General features: G+C 56.9%; 1 protein-coding gene across 1 annotated transcript; it reads left to right on the forward strand.

Moving 5' to 3' along the window:
- Positions 1-535: 535 nt before the first annotated feature.
- Positions 536-16,441, forward strand: F10 (coagulation factor X). Its single transcript, XM_061133352.1, has 8 exons — positions 536-643; positions 4,351-4,511; positions 8,668-8,692; positions 9,626-9,739; positions 11,216-11,347; positions 13,456-13,688; positions 14,965-15,082; positions 15,813-16,441. Exons 1-8 carry the CDS (start codon positions 574-576, stop codon positions 16,439-16,441), a joined length of 1,482 nt encoding a protein of 493 aa, XP_060989335.1. The 5' UTR covers positions 536-573.
- Positions 16,442-17,788: the final 1,347 nt, after the last annotated feature.

The following is a 17,788-nucleotide window of genomic DNA, read 5'->3' on the forward strand; positions in this document are numbered from 1 at the left end:
TCTCTAAACCTGTTTTCTGTCCTAGAAAAACAGATGGGGATGGAGAAGGAAATGGCAACCCACTCCAGTACTGTTGCCTGGAGAATCCCACGACAGAGCAGCCTGGCAGGCACGACTGAGCACACGAAGCACACAGCATGATTATATCCGGCCCCCCTCACTGCTCTGGGATAGTCCCCTAAAAAAAAAAAAAAAGAAATTAAAACAGATGGGGAAATGAGACTTGACGTTTGTCACAGTCGTAAGGATGAGAACAGCTAGCTGTGGATGTCTGAGAACCACACAACGGCGTGTCTGTTCTCAGAACAAATGCTCCGCGCGCACGCCAGGCCCCGGTCACGGCTCCGGAGGAGAAGGAGCTCGACCGGGACCTCCCCGGGGCTGCAGGGGCAGGGCGGCCAGGCCCCCAGAGCCGCCCCCCGTCCCTGAACCCCCGCCCCCGCAGGCGCGGGCTCCAACTGGCGGCAGCGATAAGCAGGCCGGGCGCCAGCCGCCCTCCAGCCAGGGTGAGCGGACCTTGCCCCGGAGGCCTGTCGCGGCGGGACAGACCGCTGTCCTCCGAAGGGCCCCACCATGGCCGGCCTGCTGCGCCTCATCCTGCTCACCACCACCCTAGGCGGCCTCCTGCGGCCGGCAGGGAGCGGTACGTGGCCCTCACCCTGCGGACTGCAGGTGGCCCCAGGTGGAGGGCGGGAGGGGTCCGGGAGATGCCCTTGAACTTCCTGAGTGGAGAGTGTGTGCACAGCCCCTTTGGAAGCTCGGCCTGAGATGCTGGCTGCGGTCTCAGTCTGGGGCAGCTCAGGGCCAGCTGTGCCTCCCCATGGGTGGGAAGTCAGTGAGCGGATCAGAGCAGAGGGAAACGTGGACAGAAAGAGAGGGGGAGACAGAGAGAAACGGGGCAGAGGGACAGAGCTGGGAGGACAGGAGCCTGGAGAGGGGGCGCGGCAGGCAGAGACAGGGAGCAGCCCCTCTGTCTGGGGTGTGGGGGGTCACAGGCAGAGAGGGAGGAGCCCCTCTGTCTGGGGTGCAGAGGGGGTCACAGGCAGAGAGGGAGGAACCCCTCTGTCTGGGGCACGGAGGGTCACAGGCAGAGAGGGAGGAGCCCCTCTGTCTGGGGTGGGGGGGGTCACAGGCAGAGAGGGAGGAGCCCCTCTGTCTGGGGTGGGGGGTCACAGGCAGAGAGGGAGGAGCCCCTCTGTCTGGGGTGCAGAGGGGGTCACAGGCAGAGAGGGAGGAACCCCTCTGTCTGGGGCACGGAGGGTCACAGGCAGAGAGGGAGGAGCCCCTTTGTCTGGGGCGGGGGGGGGTCACAGGCAGAGAGGGAGGAGCCCCTCTGTCTGGGGTGCAGAGGGGGTCACAGGCAGAGAGGGAGGAACCCCTCTGTCTGGGGCACGGAGGGTCACAGGCAGAGACAGGGAGGAGCCCCTCTGTCTGGGGCACGGGGGGTCACAGGCAGAGAGGGAGGAGCCCCTCTGTCTGGGGTGCAGAGGGGGTCACAGGCAGAGACAGGGAGGAGCCCCTCTGTCTGGGGCACGGGGGCTCACAGGCAGAGAGGGAGGAGCCCCTCTGTCTGGGGTGGGGGGTCACAGGCAGAGAGGGAGGAGCCCCTCTGTCTGGGGCGTGGGGGGTCACAGGCAGAGAGGGAGGAGCCCCTCTGTCTGGGGTGCAGAGGGGGTCACAGGCAGAGAGGGAGGAGCTACTGTCTGGGGCACGGAGGGTCACAGGCAGAGACAGGGAGGAGCCCCTCTGTCTGGGGCACGGGGGCTCACAGGCAGAGAGGGAGGAGCCCCTCTGTCTGGGGTGGGGGGTCACAGGCAGAGAGGGAGGAGCCCCTCTGTCTGGGGCGTGGGGGGTCACAGGCAGAGAGGGAGGAGCCCCTCTGTCTGGGGTGGGGGGGGTCACAGGCAGAGAGGGAGGAGCCCCTCTGTCTGGGGTGGGGGGGGGTCACAGGCAGAGAGGGAGGAGCCCGTCTGTCTGGGGCACCGGGGGTCACAGGCAGAGAGGGAGGAGCCCCTCTGTCTGGGGTGCAGAGGGGGTCACAGGCAGAGAGGGAGGAACCCCTCTGTCTGGGGCACGGAGGGTCACAGGCAGAGACAGGGAGGAGCCCCTCTGTCTGGGATGGGGGGGTCACAGGCAGAGAGGGAGGAACCCCTCTGTCTGGGGCACGGGGGGTCACAGGCAGAGAGGGAGGAGCCCCTCTGTCTGGGGTGCAGAGGGGGTCACAGGCAGAGAGGGAGGAACCCCTCTGTCTGGGGCACGGAGGGTCACAGGCAGAGACAGGGAGGAGCCCCTCTGTCTGGGGCACGGGGGGTCACAGGCAGAGAGGGAGGAGCCCGTCTGTCTGGGGCACGGGGGGTCACAGGCAGAGAGGGAGGAGCCCCTCTGTCTGGGGTGCAGAGGGGGTCACAGGCAGAGAGGGAGGAGCCCCTCTGTCTGGGGCACGGGGGGTCACAGGCAGAGAGGGAGGAGCCCGTCTGTCTGGGGCACGGGGGGTCACAGGCAGAGAGGGAGGAGCCCCTCTGTCTGGGGTGCAGAGGGGGTCACAGGCAGAGAGGGAGGAGCCCCTCTGTCTGGGGTGCAGAGGGGGTCACAGGCAGAGAGGGAGGAGCCCCTCTGTCTGGGGTGTGGGGGGTCACAGGCAGAGAGGGAGGAGCCCCTCTGTCTGGGGCGTGGGGGGTCACAGGCAGAGAGGGAGGAGCCCCTCTGTCTGGGGCACGTGGGGTCACAGGCAGAGAGGGAGGAGCCCCTCTGTCTGGGGTGTGGGGGGTCACAGGCAGAGAGGGAGGAGCCCCTCTGTCTGGGGTGTGGGGGGTCACAGGCAGAGACAGGGAGGAGCCCGTCTGTCTGGGGCACGGGGGATCACAGGCAGAGAGGGAGGAGCCCCTCTGTCTGGGGCACGGGGGGTCACAGGCAGAGACAGGGAGGAGCTACTCTGTCTGGGGCGCAGAGGGGGTCACAGGCAGAGAGGGAGGAGCCCCTCTGTCTGGGGTGCAGGGGGTCACAGGCAGAGAGGGGCTTCCAAGGCAGGGAAGAAAACGAGGCCCAGTGCCACCCCACCAGGCTGGCTCTGCCTGGGTAGGGGCTGCCCGACCTGAGACAGGACAGAGGGTCTCTGGGCCTCCCAGGACCCAGGCCCGTCCTGGAGGCCAGAGAGCAGAGAGCCGAGAGGCAGCCCCTAGCCTGCCTGCGTGCTTGCCTTCCGGTTGAGGCGGAAGTCCAGGAGCCCGAGAGGCTGGGGGAGAGGGAAGAGAGAGAGAGAGGCCAGCGGCCAGGCAGGCGAGTGGGAGGGGGAGGCGTGGGCTTATCTCAAAGCAACCGCTCGCTGGTGGAGAGGAGCCCCTGGAGGTCTGGAGTGTGGGGAGGGGCCCACAGAGAACAAGGCTGAGCCTGGCCTCGCTGGGAAAACCAGGTGTCACTAAAGAAGAGGGGGTTTGGGAGGGAAAGTAGTTGGAGGTAGGACCAATTGAACACTTGGGAGTTTCATACACTCTCTAAAATAACCCTAAGAGGGAGGGATTGTAACCTCCACTCACCAGTATCCAGTAGTTGGTGACCAAGATGTATTTGCCACTCAAGACGGCTGACTCTGCAGTCCTGCGTTTCAGTTTCCGAAGCGCGGAGCTTGGCGCTCTGAGACAGACAAGGGGGACAGTCCCTGCGGGGAGAGCTGCAAACACAGCTCAGGCCATGAGCTGGGACTGGAAATCAGCTTACAGAGTCATCTGTCTTAGGCAGAGACTCAAGTCTTCGGCAGAAGAGAGGTAGAGAGGGCAGGCAGAGGGCCGGGGCAGGAGCCGAGGGCCTCCGGTGGAGAGAGGGCGAGGCAGCAGTCAGGGCAGCAGCGTGGGGACAGCTAAGCACAGACAGCGGCGAGGACCAGGGACCCCCGGACCCCAGACGCTGTCACGGGCAGGTCACGTTAGTCGGTCTTAAATGAAATGGCACAGAATCAAGCAGAAAATTTTGTAACAGGAACTATTTTCTGGAAAATAATAGTAAGCACCGTTTCTTGAAACTTTTGTTTTACTCATGGGTTTGTATGTTCTGGCGTTTGAAACAAGTCACGCTTTCAATTGTAGATTGTACAAAACCATGTCACAACTCCCCACCGAGAGCAGAGCTCGGGCCTGGGAGACGGGGATGAAGGGGCACGGCTGAGCCCTGGATAGAGCAGAGGGGTGCCCAGGAGGGGCAGGCCCAGCCGCCTCCAGGAAGGCCGAGTTCCGGGGCTCTGCACGGGGCGGGCTGCCCCGGCGGGAGCGGGCTCGGGGCAGGGGTCTGGCCCGCCGCTCACGGAGGCGGTGCGTGGCCACATGGCGAGCCCGTGACAGCTGTGTCCTCCCGCCCCAGTGTTCCTGCCCCGGGACCAGGCCCACCATGTCCTGCAGAGAGCCCGCAGGGCCAACTCATTCTTGGAGGAGATGAAGCAGGGAAACCTGGAGCGAGAGTGCCGGGAGGAGGCCTGCTCGTACGAGGAGGCCCGCGAGGTCTTCGAGGACACGGAGCAGACGGTGAGGGGCCGTGCAGCAGGACGGGGGGCCGGGCAAGCACGAGGCGCTGGGTCCTGGAATGAGCTCTGGGGCCGGGCCGCCCACAGGGTCCCCAGGAGCGGGCTCTTCACCCAGACGCCTGCCACCACACTCGGGGTCCCGGTCATCTCTCTAAGTAATAAGGGTGACTGACACCAGTGGACGTGCATGTTCCGCCCTCCTCCTCAGCATCCTTTCCCAGACATCTGCCTTACTTCCTTGTAGCTGCCGTCCTTGTGATTTTAAAGTGCTGAATCATTAGTTTGCCTCAGCCATGCCCCACTGCCTGGCGGATCTTAATTCCCCAACCAGGGACTGAACCTGCGCGCTCGGCAGTGAAAGCTCAAAATCCTGATTGCTGGACCACCAGGGGATTCCCTAAGTAATCCACATGTTAAGGGAGAAGTCTCGAGTGAAGTTAGAAAATACTCTCAGCTGAACAAAATGGATATACAACAAAATCTGTGGGAAGCCGCTAAACAGTGCTTATAGGGAAATTTATAGAATTACTATGCTTACTGGGAAAGAAGTTCTCACAACGATACTTTAAGCTTCCACTTTAAGACACACACACAAAAAGGCAAACCCCAAAGAGGAGAAATCAGTAAAATTAAAGACATGCAAAATAATAGAGAAAATAAATAAAACTGATGAGATTTGACAAGATTGATAAAAAAAAAAAGAACACACAAATTATATCAAGAATGAAAGAGGGGATATTACTACAGGCCTTGTATATGTTAAAAGAATAATAAGTGAATACTGTGGAAAATTCTATGCACGAATTTGGATGGAATTTGGACAATTTGGAGGAAATGGACCAATTCCTCAAAACCTTGAGTTACCACCACACATAAGATGACAGAGGCGTCTGCAGATTCCACTTCTTAGTTAAAACCCTTTTGAAAAGGAAACATCAAGGCCCAGATGGTGTCACTGGTGTTTCACCAAAGGTTTAAAGAAGAACGCACACCAATTCTGTGTCATCTCTTCTGGGAAAGAAAAGGAAACACTTGTAAGTTTGTTTTCAATCAGCATTACTCTGATGCCAAACCCTACAAAAACAGAAGAAAGAGGGAGGGAGAGAGGGAGGTAGAAAGAAAGGAAGAAAACTATACCACAATAGTTCACATGAACCTCTCATAAAAATTATCAACAAATTATTGGCAAATTGAATAAAGCAGATACAGATACGTATAGAGAATAAATACAGACACAGATTTATAAGAATATACAATGACCAAGCGGGATTATCCTGAGCACACGAGTCTGGCTCAATATTTAAAAATCAGTCCTGAGGGCCCCCCAGGTGGCTCAGACGGTAAAGAATCCGCCTGCAATGCAGGAGACCCCGGTTCAGTTCCTGGGTCGGGAAGATCTGCTGGAGAAGGGAGAGGCTGCCCACTCCAGTATCCCGGCCTGGAGAGTCCCATGGACTGTGTAGTCCGTGGGGTCGCAAAGAGTCGGACACGACTGAGCGGCTTTCCCTCACTCGCTCGGTGTAACCCACCTAAAGAAGAAGAACCCACGTCGTCATGTAAGTTGATACAGAGAAGCCCCAGACAGGATGCAGCAGCCATCCGCAATTTCAAAGTCTTTCAGCAAATTATAACTGAAAAGGAGCTTTTTCAACAAGACAAAGACTATTAACAAGCAACCACAGTGAAAGCTGGAAGAAGGCAAGGATGTCCGTTTCTAACACTCCCAATCCGTCACTGTGCTGGAAGCCCTCGCCAGGCGGAAGGTCTAACAAGTTAAGAAGAAGAAATAAAACTATCCCTATTGGTGAGTGACATGATAATCTACATAGAAAATCCCATGGAATCTAAAAAAATTCCTAAAATGTATGTGTCTAGCAAGGCCACAGAATACAAGGTCAGCACACAAATATTAATCATATTTCTATGTAGTAGTAACATACATGTGTGAGTACTCAGTCATGTCTGATTGCAACCTCATGGACTGTAGCCTGCCAGGCTCCTCTGTCCATGGAATTTTCCAGGCAAGATTACTGGAGTGGGTTCCTATTTCCTTCTCCAAGTAATGTACAGTTAGAAGCTAAAAATTAAAAAAAATTAATGCTACTTACTATTGGTCCAAAGAAAAATATCTATGTGTAAATCTAATAAAACTTGTATAGGGTCTGTATGCTGAAATCGGCAAAATGCTATTGAAAGAAAGAGAACCTAAATGAGTAGACAGAGACTGCTCATGGTTTGCAAGACGACATATTAAGACATTGATTCCTCCCAATTTGATATATAGATTTAATGCAATGCAAATCAACCTTCCATTAGATAGAGACAAGTTGATTCTAAAATTTGAAATCTGGGAAAGCAAAGGAATTAGACTAACTAAAACAGTCTTGAGAAAGAAGATAAAGTTGGAGGAATCACACTGCCTGACTTAAAGATTTATTATAAAGTTACATTACTCTAAGAGCTATTGATGTGTGGTACTGGTAAAGTCCTGGGAAACACAGAAAATAGAACCGAACAGAAAGCCCGTAAATAGACCCACACAAATACGGCCAACTGATCTTTGACAAAGATGCATGAGCATTTCAGTGGAAAAAGAATTCTCTTTTTCAAAAATGCTTTGGAGTAATTGTACGTCTATATGCATTAAAAGGTCAGCTTTAACTTAAATCTCTGCAACTACACAAAGTTAACTCAAAATGGGTCACATAGCTCTAAAGATAAAACAGGAAACTTTTAGGAGAACATTTTCATGACACAAAGTTAGGCAAAAATTATTAGACGTGACACCAAAAGCATAATCCATGAACGAAAATACAGATAAATTGGACTTACTCTAAATTTAAAACTTTCGCTCTGTGAAAAACATTGTTAAGAGAATGAAGATACAGGCTGTTGACTAAAAATATTTGCAAATCTCATATCTGCCATAAGATTTGCACTCAGACTTTATAAAGAACTCCCACAACTCAAGAGGAGAAAATAAACAGTCCAATTAAACACAGTGAGCAAAAGATCTGAACAGACATTTCACTGAAGAGGATATGTGGATGGCAAATAAGCATTTGAGAAGATACTTGGTGTGATTAGGCATTACAGAAATGCAAGTGAAACCCACAGTGAGACGCCACGACCACAGCACGCCGGGAAGTGGAAGTCCTGACCAGAAGCTGGTCTGGGGAGGCTGTCCGGCACGCTCAGCTCACACACGGCCTGTGGGGACCGCCAGCCCGGCAAAGCCAGGCTCTGACCGTTGCCAAGTGGCTCCGCAATCTCATTCCCGGATATTTACTGTAGAGAATTAAAAGCTTTTTTTCCCCACAAAACCTGTACAGAAACATTTATAGCATCTCTATTCATAATTGCCCAAAACCAGAAATAGTGCAAAAGTCCTTTGCTGGGTGAATGGGTAAACAAACTGCGGTACGCCAGACGACACCACACTCAGCTCAGTCCAGATGCCCAGTCGTGTCCGACTCTGCGGCCCCGCGGCTGCAGCACGCCAGAGAACGAACTATCGATACGCACTGCGGCCTGAATGAACCCCTAGTGTTACAGTCACTTGTCCTTGCGAATGTGTTACAGGGTTTGACTGTGACGCATAAAGTTTCTGACTTGCTTCTGAATCTAAGCACTCGCTTTAGAGATTTCACTTCAGTTGCTCTTGTTTCAGCAAAGTTTCTCCAAACTGAAATTAGTGAAAAACAAACAAGAAAAGCATATAGAAACTTCTACAGTTCAAGAAAAGTAATTTAGAATTACAGTTGAGACAAATAATGTAAAAACCTTGATTGTGATCACATAATTAGAGATTTTGCAAGAATTAACGCTAGAAAAGTAAAGTTAGTATTACAAAGTGTTTTCCAGATGCCGTGTTCAATTGTTCGCAAGCAAGAAAATAGATGCTAGGAGATATGAGTATTATACCAACATGTGTTTTTTTAAAAAAAAAAAAGGATGCTTGAAGCCACAGCTTTACAAATACAGGATATCTGGGGGAAAAAATCCCTTTTAGATTGAATAGTTCTAGAGCAATTTGTCCCACAAAATGGTCTCTGTTTGGGAAATAGGCTATTCACTTGAGTTATCAGATTATGGCTGTTATTGGTATGAAATGCCTGTTTTCCCTAATGCACTTTAAAATCTTTTTTTCCTTTTAGGATGAATTCTGGAGTATATACAAAGGTGAGAACTTTTCTATTTTAATCCTAAGTAAGAAGGACTCATCAGGGTACTTAGACCAGGAGAGACTGTATTCAAATTTTGAAGATGTTTCCTGAATTTCCTTTCTTACTTTCCTGTGTAAATTTTACTCATCTAAGACTTTTCCCTTCTGAGTGTTTCCTGAATAGTTATTGTCAAATAGTTTTTTATGGTAACTTTATTTAATTCTAGTTTTGTTAATTATATACATTTAAATCAGTTCATTCTCATCTGAGGATACCAAATTCCATGGTAACTTTTTAAAACCCAAGTATATTAGATAGAAACAAAAAATAGAATCTGAACCATTGGGTCCTCTCATAAGGTAACCATCTTGAGTTAATGCTTATAGCATCTGAAATGGTGTGAGTTATAATAATGTTTTCGTCCTGGTAACGGTGTTCAGATTTCTCACAATGACAACTGGACCTATCCCTGAATTAGACTGCATACATGTACCAAGAAATGCAGAGCCGCGTTAGTGCTGGGTAAGGGCTCTCTCTTCTTTCACACCTGGGCAACCTGACACCCTGCCTCTCGATGCTCAGCCCAGAATAAGTGTCTGGCGATCACCTAGCCTCCAGCCTCCTGCTTGCTGCACCCACTCCCCAGCCCAGGGCTCCTCTGCCTGATATAAAAATGTTGTCAGTGCTTGGAAAAGCACTGTCACATGTCCCAGCAAGAATTGGAACGCTCAGTCAATAATCTAGCTAGATAAATGCCTCACGTACATGTGGCCGCAAAGAGGGGTGGGTAACAAAGTCCAGACAGGACAACTTGTTTGCAGGAAAACAGGAAGAACCCCAGGTTCATTCGAGTCACCTGAAAACGCGTGCCAAGACCAACACAGCGCGCTCACTTCCCTGACGTGGGGAGTTGGCTGCGAGCGCCGGTTTCCAAGTGCTTCCTTTGCAGATGGAGACCAGTGTGAAGGCCAGCCTTGCCTGAATCAGGGCCGCTGTAAAGATGGCCTCGGGGACTACACGTGCACCTGTGCGGAAGGGTTTGAAGGCAAAAACTGCGAATTCTGTGAGTTCCTCTTCTCACCGTGCCTTCCGGTCAGAGCTGCCTGGTGGGGTCGAGGGTGGGAGCCAGAGGCCCCAGGAGGCCCCAGGAGGCCGGCGGTGGCCACCACGCCTCAGCCTGGGCGCTGCAGCTTCTGCCACTGCAGCAGCGGAAAGCGCATCACGGCCCCGGTGTGGGGGACAGGGGCCCCCAGGCAGGTCCCTGCTCCTCTGAGCAGCTGCAGGGTGAACGTGGGTACAGGGCTGTCCCCTTAATGTGGGAACTGATGTCTCTCCTGCTTCTTGTGATTCTGGAAATTCATGCGGTGTCAGTGCTGAGTGCCCGGGATTGTCCAAATCTGACACAAGTAGTACTACATGGAAAAATCGCTGAGTTTTCCTAATACAGGGATTACTTTTTAACAAAACTTGGGTTAGTATTAGACCAGTTTTCCCGAAGGAGAAAGCTTTGCACGTTTGCTTTTCGTTTCTGAACGTATAATCCTGAGAGCATGCTCTGAGACTAGACACTTCAGAACTTCCCCAGCAGGTATATGTCGTGCCTCGACCCCTCTGCCGCTCAGAGGGCCCCCGCCCCGCGCCTCAAACCGTTTGGCTGACTCGGGGGCTGCCGGGCATGCCTTCTGAAGTTTCTTTAACGTTTGCCCTGTGAGCGTCTTCTCAGCAAAGCCCAGCGGTGAAGTGTAAAGCTGGGTTTAGGGCGGCGGGGCTCATGGGTGTCAGGAGTCTGATGCCCAGTGCACTGGGGGCGGGGTGATGCCCCTCCGCCTGGCTGCAAGGTCCTCTGTGCCCAGCGCCTCTCGAGACCTGGGCGCTCTCCATCAGGAGTCTGATGCCCAGCGCACTGGGGGCGGGGTGATGCCCCTCCGCCCGGCTGCAAGGTCCTCTGTGCCCAGCGCCTCTCGAGACCTGGGCGCTCTCCATCAGGAGTCTGATGCCCAGCGCACTGGGGGCGGGGTGATGCCCCTCCGCCCGGCTGCAAGGTCCCCTGTGCCCAGCGCCTCTCGAGACCTGGGCGCTCTCCTGGGAGGTGTGTGGCCTCCACCCCATCACGAGCAGGGAAACAGGCTGTGGGTCTAGGTAACCCGCCCAGGTCACTCAGTCACGATGGATGGCCTGCCAGGAGCTGGCCTGAGTCCAGGAGCGGGCTGCCGTGCCTACTCCCCATCACAAGAAGGCCGGACCCCAGGGCCTGTATGCCATGGGGGATGGAGGCCTCAGAGGGGACCCCGCGGCCCCACCAGCTCAGCACGAGGCCCGCCTCCCTGGCCAGAGCTCCCTGCCACTCTGAGGGCTGAACCTGAGACCCTCTGCCCCCAGGCCTTCCCGGCCTGGGCAGCTTCCCAGGACCTCAGGACGCTCGGCTCCCACCCCATGGGAGGTGGTGGGAGGGACAGGGCCTGCCCAGGGTGCTGGCCTGGCCTCAGGGCCCCCCAGCCCCTTGGTCAGGCAGCACCCTCAGCTGCGCGCCTCCCCGCAGCCACGCGTGAGCTCTGCAGTCTGGACAATGGGGGCTGCGACCAGTTCTGCAGGGAGGAGCGCGGCGAGGTGCGGTGCTCCTGCGCCCGCGGCTACGTGCTGGGCGACGACCGCAAGTCCTGCGTGTCCACAGGTGGGGGTGGGGGGGGAGCGGGGGGCAGGGGAGGGGGGATGCGGGGAGGGGGCTCACAGGAGCGGGGAGGGGGGTGTGGGGAGGGGGTACACAGGTGTGGACTGGGGGGTGCGGGGAGTGAGGGTACACAGTTGGTTGGGGGTTGGTGAGGGCCAAGCCTCTGGGTGGGGAACACAGTCTGGGGGACAGACCTGTGACGTCCTCTCCTTGGGGGCATGTGGTGCGTGAGGATGCACGGAGCCCGGCCCCCAGCAAACCGTGGAGCTGCTGCCATGGTGCCCGGCACCCTGGGAAGGGTGCGTGCTTGGGAGGCTAGAGTTACCAGGACCGGAGCTGTGGGCCGGCCAAGGAGCCTTGGACGGGGTGGGGGGACCAGGAGGGAGCCCGGGGCCCTCCAGAACTGATTTGGCTGCAGCGGGTCAGATGGAAATGGCTTTTCCCTTGATAAAGCCAGACTCCACGCATCGGCCCAGAAGCTCAGGCAGGGCTGAGTGAGGCCCTGGGTCCTGGGGGTCCTGGGGGTGGGCAAGCCGCTCCCCACCATCTCACACTGCAGGGGAGGTCCTGTCTGACCAGGACTCCCCCCCCCCCGTGTGGGGCAGGGTTGGGTCAGAGGACCTGAGAGACCATGGCCCCGGTCAGCCGGGCCTCCAGCATGCTTCCCACTGGCCCCGCAGCCCCAATCACCAGGGGTGGTTAGGAATGCAGAGTCCAGCCGCTGGCTGGGGCAGTGGGCAATTTCAGGGCAGTGGCAACTGTGCAAATTGAGCCTCTCAGCAGGTGGAGGACAGTGAGATTATGTTTCTGTTGGTAATGACATTTTAAACTTAAGCTGGTCCAAAATTATCTTAATTGAAGACATTTTTTGACATGCTTGCACATTTTTTTTTAATTCCAGGAGTAATCACAGATCAATTTAAAATAAATTTTGATGTTTGAAAATAAAATTAGGTAAACTACTTCTGCTGCAAAAAGATCTGTTCTAAGCCATGGACAAGCTGGTGCAGAATTTCCAGGGGCAGAGATCACAGACACTAACGCAGCAGCAGCTCGCGTCGAGTGACGAGTGTCACCCCCGTGAGCACTCCTGTGGCCTCGGCGGGCCTGCAGGGCCAGGGCCCCCAGGAGGCAGGAGCTGCTCGTCTGAGCTTAGACACCTGAGGCAGAGGGAAGCCCTCGGGGCCCTGCAGGTCCTCAGCTCTCCGCCCCCGTCCTGCCTCTCTCCCGCTCTGCCTCAGGTCCCCAGCTGGCGGTCATCCTACAAAAGGAGGCTTTTCGTGGCACTGACCCCTTTTCTGTGCTGGGCACTTCTCAGGTTAGCAATTGTCCGCCATCATCAGACGTGGCGTTGTGAAGCTCAGCGCGGTGTTCCTTCTGCCCAGAACACTTCTTTTTCTCTATGTGGCATTCGGTTCAGTTCAGTTCAGTTGCTCCATTGTGTCCAACTCTTTGCAACCCCGTGGACTGCAGCACGCCAGGCCTCCCTGTCCATCACCAACTCCCGGAGCTTGCTCAAACTCATGCCCATTGAGTCGGTGGTGCCACCCAACCACCTCATCCTCTGTCGCCCCCTTCTCTTCCCGCCTTCAATCTTTCCCAGCATCAGGCTGTTTTCCAGTGAGTCGGTTCTTCACATCAGGTGGCCACAGTACTGGAGTTTCAGCTTCAGCATCAATCCTCTCAATGAACATTCAGGACTGATCTCCTTTAGGGTGGACTGGTCGGATTTCCTTACGTTTAACACGCACGGCAGGGTTGACAGGGTTCGGGGCACTGTGCCCACCAGCCCCTCTGTTCTGCCATCATGGTCTCGATGTATTTCCACCAGCCATGTCACCTGCTGCCCACAGTCCTCTGTTCATCCACAGCCCCCTGACTTCTGCAGGCATCGCAGCAGATTGCAGAGGCCCTGAGACCCTTCAGCACTGACCAGCCAGCGGTCAGGGCTCCCACCCGTGGCCCACCCCCACCCAGCAGGACACAGGGCCTCCCGCTGCCCAAGGACTCCCTGTGGCCCCCGCCTTGTCCCCGGGCACGCTTCTCCGCCTATTCCTCCCACGGAGTAGACCGTGTCCTCCTTCCTGGCTGAGCCCATGCGCTTCTTCCAGAGCCCTTCCCCTGCGGGAAGTTCACGCAGGGGCGCAGCCGGCGGTGGGTCATCCACGCTGGCGAGGACGCCAGCGAGCTGGAGCAGTACGGCCCTGGAGACCTGGGCCCCACCGAGAGCTCCTTGCACCTGCTGGGCCTCAACAGGACCGAGTCCAACTCCGGGGAAGACGGCAGCCAGTTGGTCCGGATAGTGGGCGGCCGGGACTGCGCGGAGGGCGAGTGCCCTTGGCAGGTAACAGGGGGCTCGGCGGCCCGGTGGCGAGGCTGGAGAGGCGTCTGCCAGGCAGTGCAGGCGGCTGAGGGCCTGCTGCAGGCGCTCGGGCCCCGGCGGAGGAGCTGGGGCCACAAACGCTGGGCCTCAGCCTCTCAGTCGCCACGCCCCCCCCAGGCAGAGGAGGGGCTCCAGTCTGGGCCATAGGGTGGGGTCTGTGGGCACAGGGCGGCCCCCCGACTCTGGTGCGTGCTCTTGGGTTTAACAGGAGGTGAAAAGAGTCGCTCTCCTTGTTTCACTTGTAATTTGAAAGATTCTTTTACCCAAACACCTAAGTCCTAATGAGGCAGATGGTGCCTTAGGGAAAGGAAATCCATTTGTTTCCAAAGGTAAAAAAAAATCACTCTTTGGTTGTCAATTTGGACTAAAATTGCCAGACTTAGCAAGTGAAAGCACAGGCTTCCCCTTACATATGAATTTCAGGTAAACAGTGAGCAGCTTTTAGCAGCACGTGTCCCGAATACCACACCGGACACACCCTGAAGACGACCTGCCGTTCACTTGGGTGGGTTTCACTGGGGCTCGATTCTACCTGGATCCCTTGCTTGGACCTCAGGGTTTTAGTGTCCAAAGCCAAGATGGCTTTTGCCAGAAGTGACATTCCCAGAGCTGCGACAGTCCTCAGAGATGACGTCCGCTGGCCCACGGCTGCACGCTGGGCCTGCGTCTGTCTGACGTGTCACGAGCCCGCGGAAGCACGCACCACAGCGCCCTCATCCCCAGAGAGCGCGATGCAGGTCACGGCGGCTCTGGGCGTTGTGCGTGTCGGTCTGGAGGCACCAGGGCCTCTTCTCTGATGTGTATGTTGTGACCCAGGAAGGGCAGGGAGAATAAAGACCAGGAGGGCCTGGCAGGCAAGTCTGGAGCCCGCAGCGCTGGGCACTTGGTGGGACCGTGGGGTCCACGGCGGGCCTGCTCCGAGAACCAGCAGCGCTGGGCAGGACCAGGGTCCATGGTGGGCCCGCTCCAAGAACCAGAGGGCTGGGCACTTGGTGGGACCATGGGGTCCACGGCAGGCCTGCTCTGAGAACCAGCAGCACTGGGCAGGACGGCCCGTGGGGGTGGGCGCGGGCGTGGGCACTGGGGCACGCTGCCCAGGGCCTCGTTCCAGCCTGAAGACTCCATGAGCCCTTCCGTGGGGAGGCCCACTGCAGGCAGGGGCAGGAAGGCCCACGCAGGCAGGGGCGGGGAGGAGGCAGGTTAAGGGTAACCCTCCCCAGCGCCCACCCCTCCCCAGGCTCTGCTGGTCAATGAGGAGAACGAGGGATTCTGCGGGGGCACCATCCTGAGCGAGTTCTACATCCTCACGGCCGCCCACTGCCTGCACCAGGCCAAGAAGTTCACAGTGAGGGTCGGTGAGTGCCAGCCACACCCACAGCGCCCTCCTCCTGTGTCAGACGCGGGGACTGACAGATGCTGGAAACACGAGGAGTTAAAAAGCCCTGAAACCCTGGGCCGGGGGGAGAAAGGGGAAGAGGGGCCCCCTCCTCCAGGAAGCCTGCCAGCACCCCTAGTGGTCTGAGCAGCCAGGACATTCTGTCTGGGGGTTAATTCCAATCACCCCCCTTCTCTGGAGGTCTTAGAGCTGCTCCGTGAACACCCAGTGCAAGCCACGGACGCAAGCCACATCTGCAATTTCTAACTTTATAGTTACATTGCCTTTTCATTACACATTTTACAAGTTTACAGGTGATTCTCATTTCAGCAATTTTAGATACTGTCAGCTCCACATGTAATGAGTTTTTGCAGTACTTGGGGGAGATGTTCAGTCATTTTCTTCATTCTGAGTCTGAGAATTGGCACTCATGGCATACGTGGCTTCTGACCTGTGCCCACCTGGCGCTGTGGCCCGGGGGGGTTCTGGAAGGTCAGACCTGGGGGCCGGCCCATGCACGGGCAAACAAGGGGTCAGTGACCGCTGACACCGGCCACGAAGCAGAAGGCTGTCTCCCCGCCTCGCGCTTCTCGCCTATATTTCACATTGTCTAGTGACCACATGCCAGTCTTTAAGCAGAAACTATCACGACTACTTTAAGGTGTCAGCAGCACGCTGGCCCTGAGCTGATGGCCGTATCCCGTCCTCAGGCGACCGGAACACGGATCGGGAGGAGGGCAACGAGATGGCACATGAGGTAGAGATGACCGTGAAGCACAGCCGCTTCGTCAAGGAGACCTACGACTTTGACATCGCGGTGCTGAGGCTCAAGACGCCCATCCAGTTCCGCCGGAATGTGGCGCCCGCCTGCCTGCCGGAGAAGGACTGGGCGGAGGCCACGCTGCTGACCCAGAAGACGGGCGTCGTCAGCGGCTTCGGGCGCACGCACGAGAAGGGCCGCCTGTCGTCCACGCTCAAGATGCTGGAGGTGCCCTACGTGGACCGGAACACCTGCAAGCTCTCCAGCAGCTTCAGCATCACGACCAACATGTTCTGCGCCGGCTACGACGCCCAGCCCGAGGACGCCTGCCAGGGCGACAGCGGCGGCCCCCACGTCACCCGCTTCAGGGACACCTACTACGTGACCGGCATCGTCAGCTGGGGCGAAGGGTGCGCGCGCAAGGGGAAGTTCGGCGTCTACACCAAAGTCTCCAACTTCCTCAAGTGGATTGACAAGATCATGAAGGCCAGGGCGGGGGCCGTGGGCAGCCGCAGCCCCACTGAAGCCCCCGCCACCCAGACAGTCCCGATTCCCCTTCCGCCCCATGCTGGGCTCTGAGCGGGTTCCCTCCCTGCCTGATTAGAACTGTGTCCTCTCCTTAGCCTGGGTCTGTTCTTGCCCCCCGGAAATGGAAATGAACTCCAGGGACCAGGCCCAGGGCCGTCTCCCATCCCCCGCTGGGAGTGTCCCTGGGATTCGGGAAGGACAGCCCAGCTCCGGGAAGGAGCCTCAGAGCCTGTCCTGTCCCCAGTGCATCTCACTGTCCTCAGAGGCCCCAGGCTGCAGTCCAGGCCACTCTGGACTCTGCAGAGGATCTGGGAGCTGGGCTGGGGGCTGGGTTGGGCGGGGTCTCCCCTCATGGGCCTTCCCAGGAAAGGCAGGCTCCCTGGGAAGAGGGGCCCAGAGGGCTTCCTGTTGCAAGGGTGTTTTGACGTTGGCCTATCGGCCAGTTCTCTACCGGCTTCACTGATGAGTCCCCCAGGCCCAGCCCCACAGACTCTGAAGTCCCCCACACACCCCCGGGGTGACTGTCCCCAGCTGGGGCTCTGAAGTCCCAGGTCCAGGCAGAGTCCAGAGCACTAACCCAGCTCTGACGAGTCCCCACTGCCCCCCAGGGCCCCTTCACGCTGGGCGCATGCGGGTGGGGGGGGGGGCTGTGGGAGGGGCCCCCTCCTTGAATGGTCACATCCCAGGCCAAGCCCGCCCACCTGCACCAGCTCCAGGCCCTCAACTCAGTCAGGAAAATCAGACATGCTTCTCAAAGACACAGTCACATCAGCAGGCCCTGCTGTTTACCATGCCAGCTGCCTTTTGCATAACCCAACAAAGCAAAGTTTCAAAGTTCCATCCCAAGAGTCCCCAGGGGTCACCAGACAGTTTTGTAAACAGGAGATATTGCAAGTTTGGAAAAATCAGTGGAAACAGGCTTCCCAGAAATGGTCAAACCAGAGGGTTTGTTCCCGAGCATCCCGCCTTGACCTCTGCAAAGGGAGGCCCCACAGAGAGGGTGGTGGAGGCCAGGCTGGCGTGGTGGGGCCGGGGCCTCTGGGCAGAGTGAGCCCGGTTCTCTGGGCAGAGTGAGCCCGGGGCCTCTGGGCAGAGTGAACCCGGTTCTCTGGGCAGAGTGAACCCCGGGGCCTCTGGGCAGCGTGACCCCGGGGTCTCTGGGCAGCGTGACCTGGGTGGGCTTTCGGACAGCGGCTGTTCAGAGTCCTGAGATGGCTCTGGGGAACCTGGCTCCCATCACACTCGCGTGTCCCCCTGTCGGGGCCGAGCCCACGGATTAATGGGCAGGGGGCTGGGCCCTGGGAAGGGAGGGCCCCCACCACCCGCGGGCTGAGCCGTCCCCGCAGGAACTGGAGCTGGACTCGGAGCGTCAGCAGGGGCTCCGGTCACACCGTGGGG

This window comes from Dama dama, chromosome 30, assembly GCF_033118175.1.
Source record: "Dama dama isolate Ldn47 chromosome 30, ASM3311817v1, whole genome shotgun sequence".
In the NCBI taxonomy this organism is placed as follows: domain Eukaryota; kingdom Metazoa; phylum Chordata; class Mammalia; order Artiodactyla; family Cervidae; genus Dama; species Dama dama.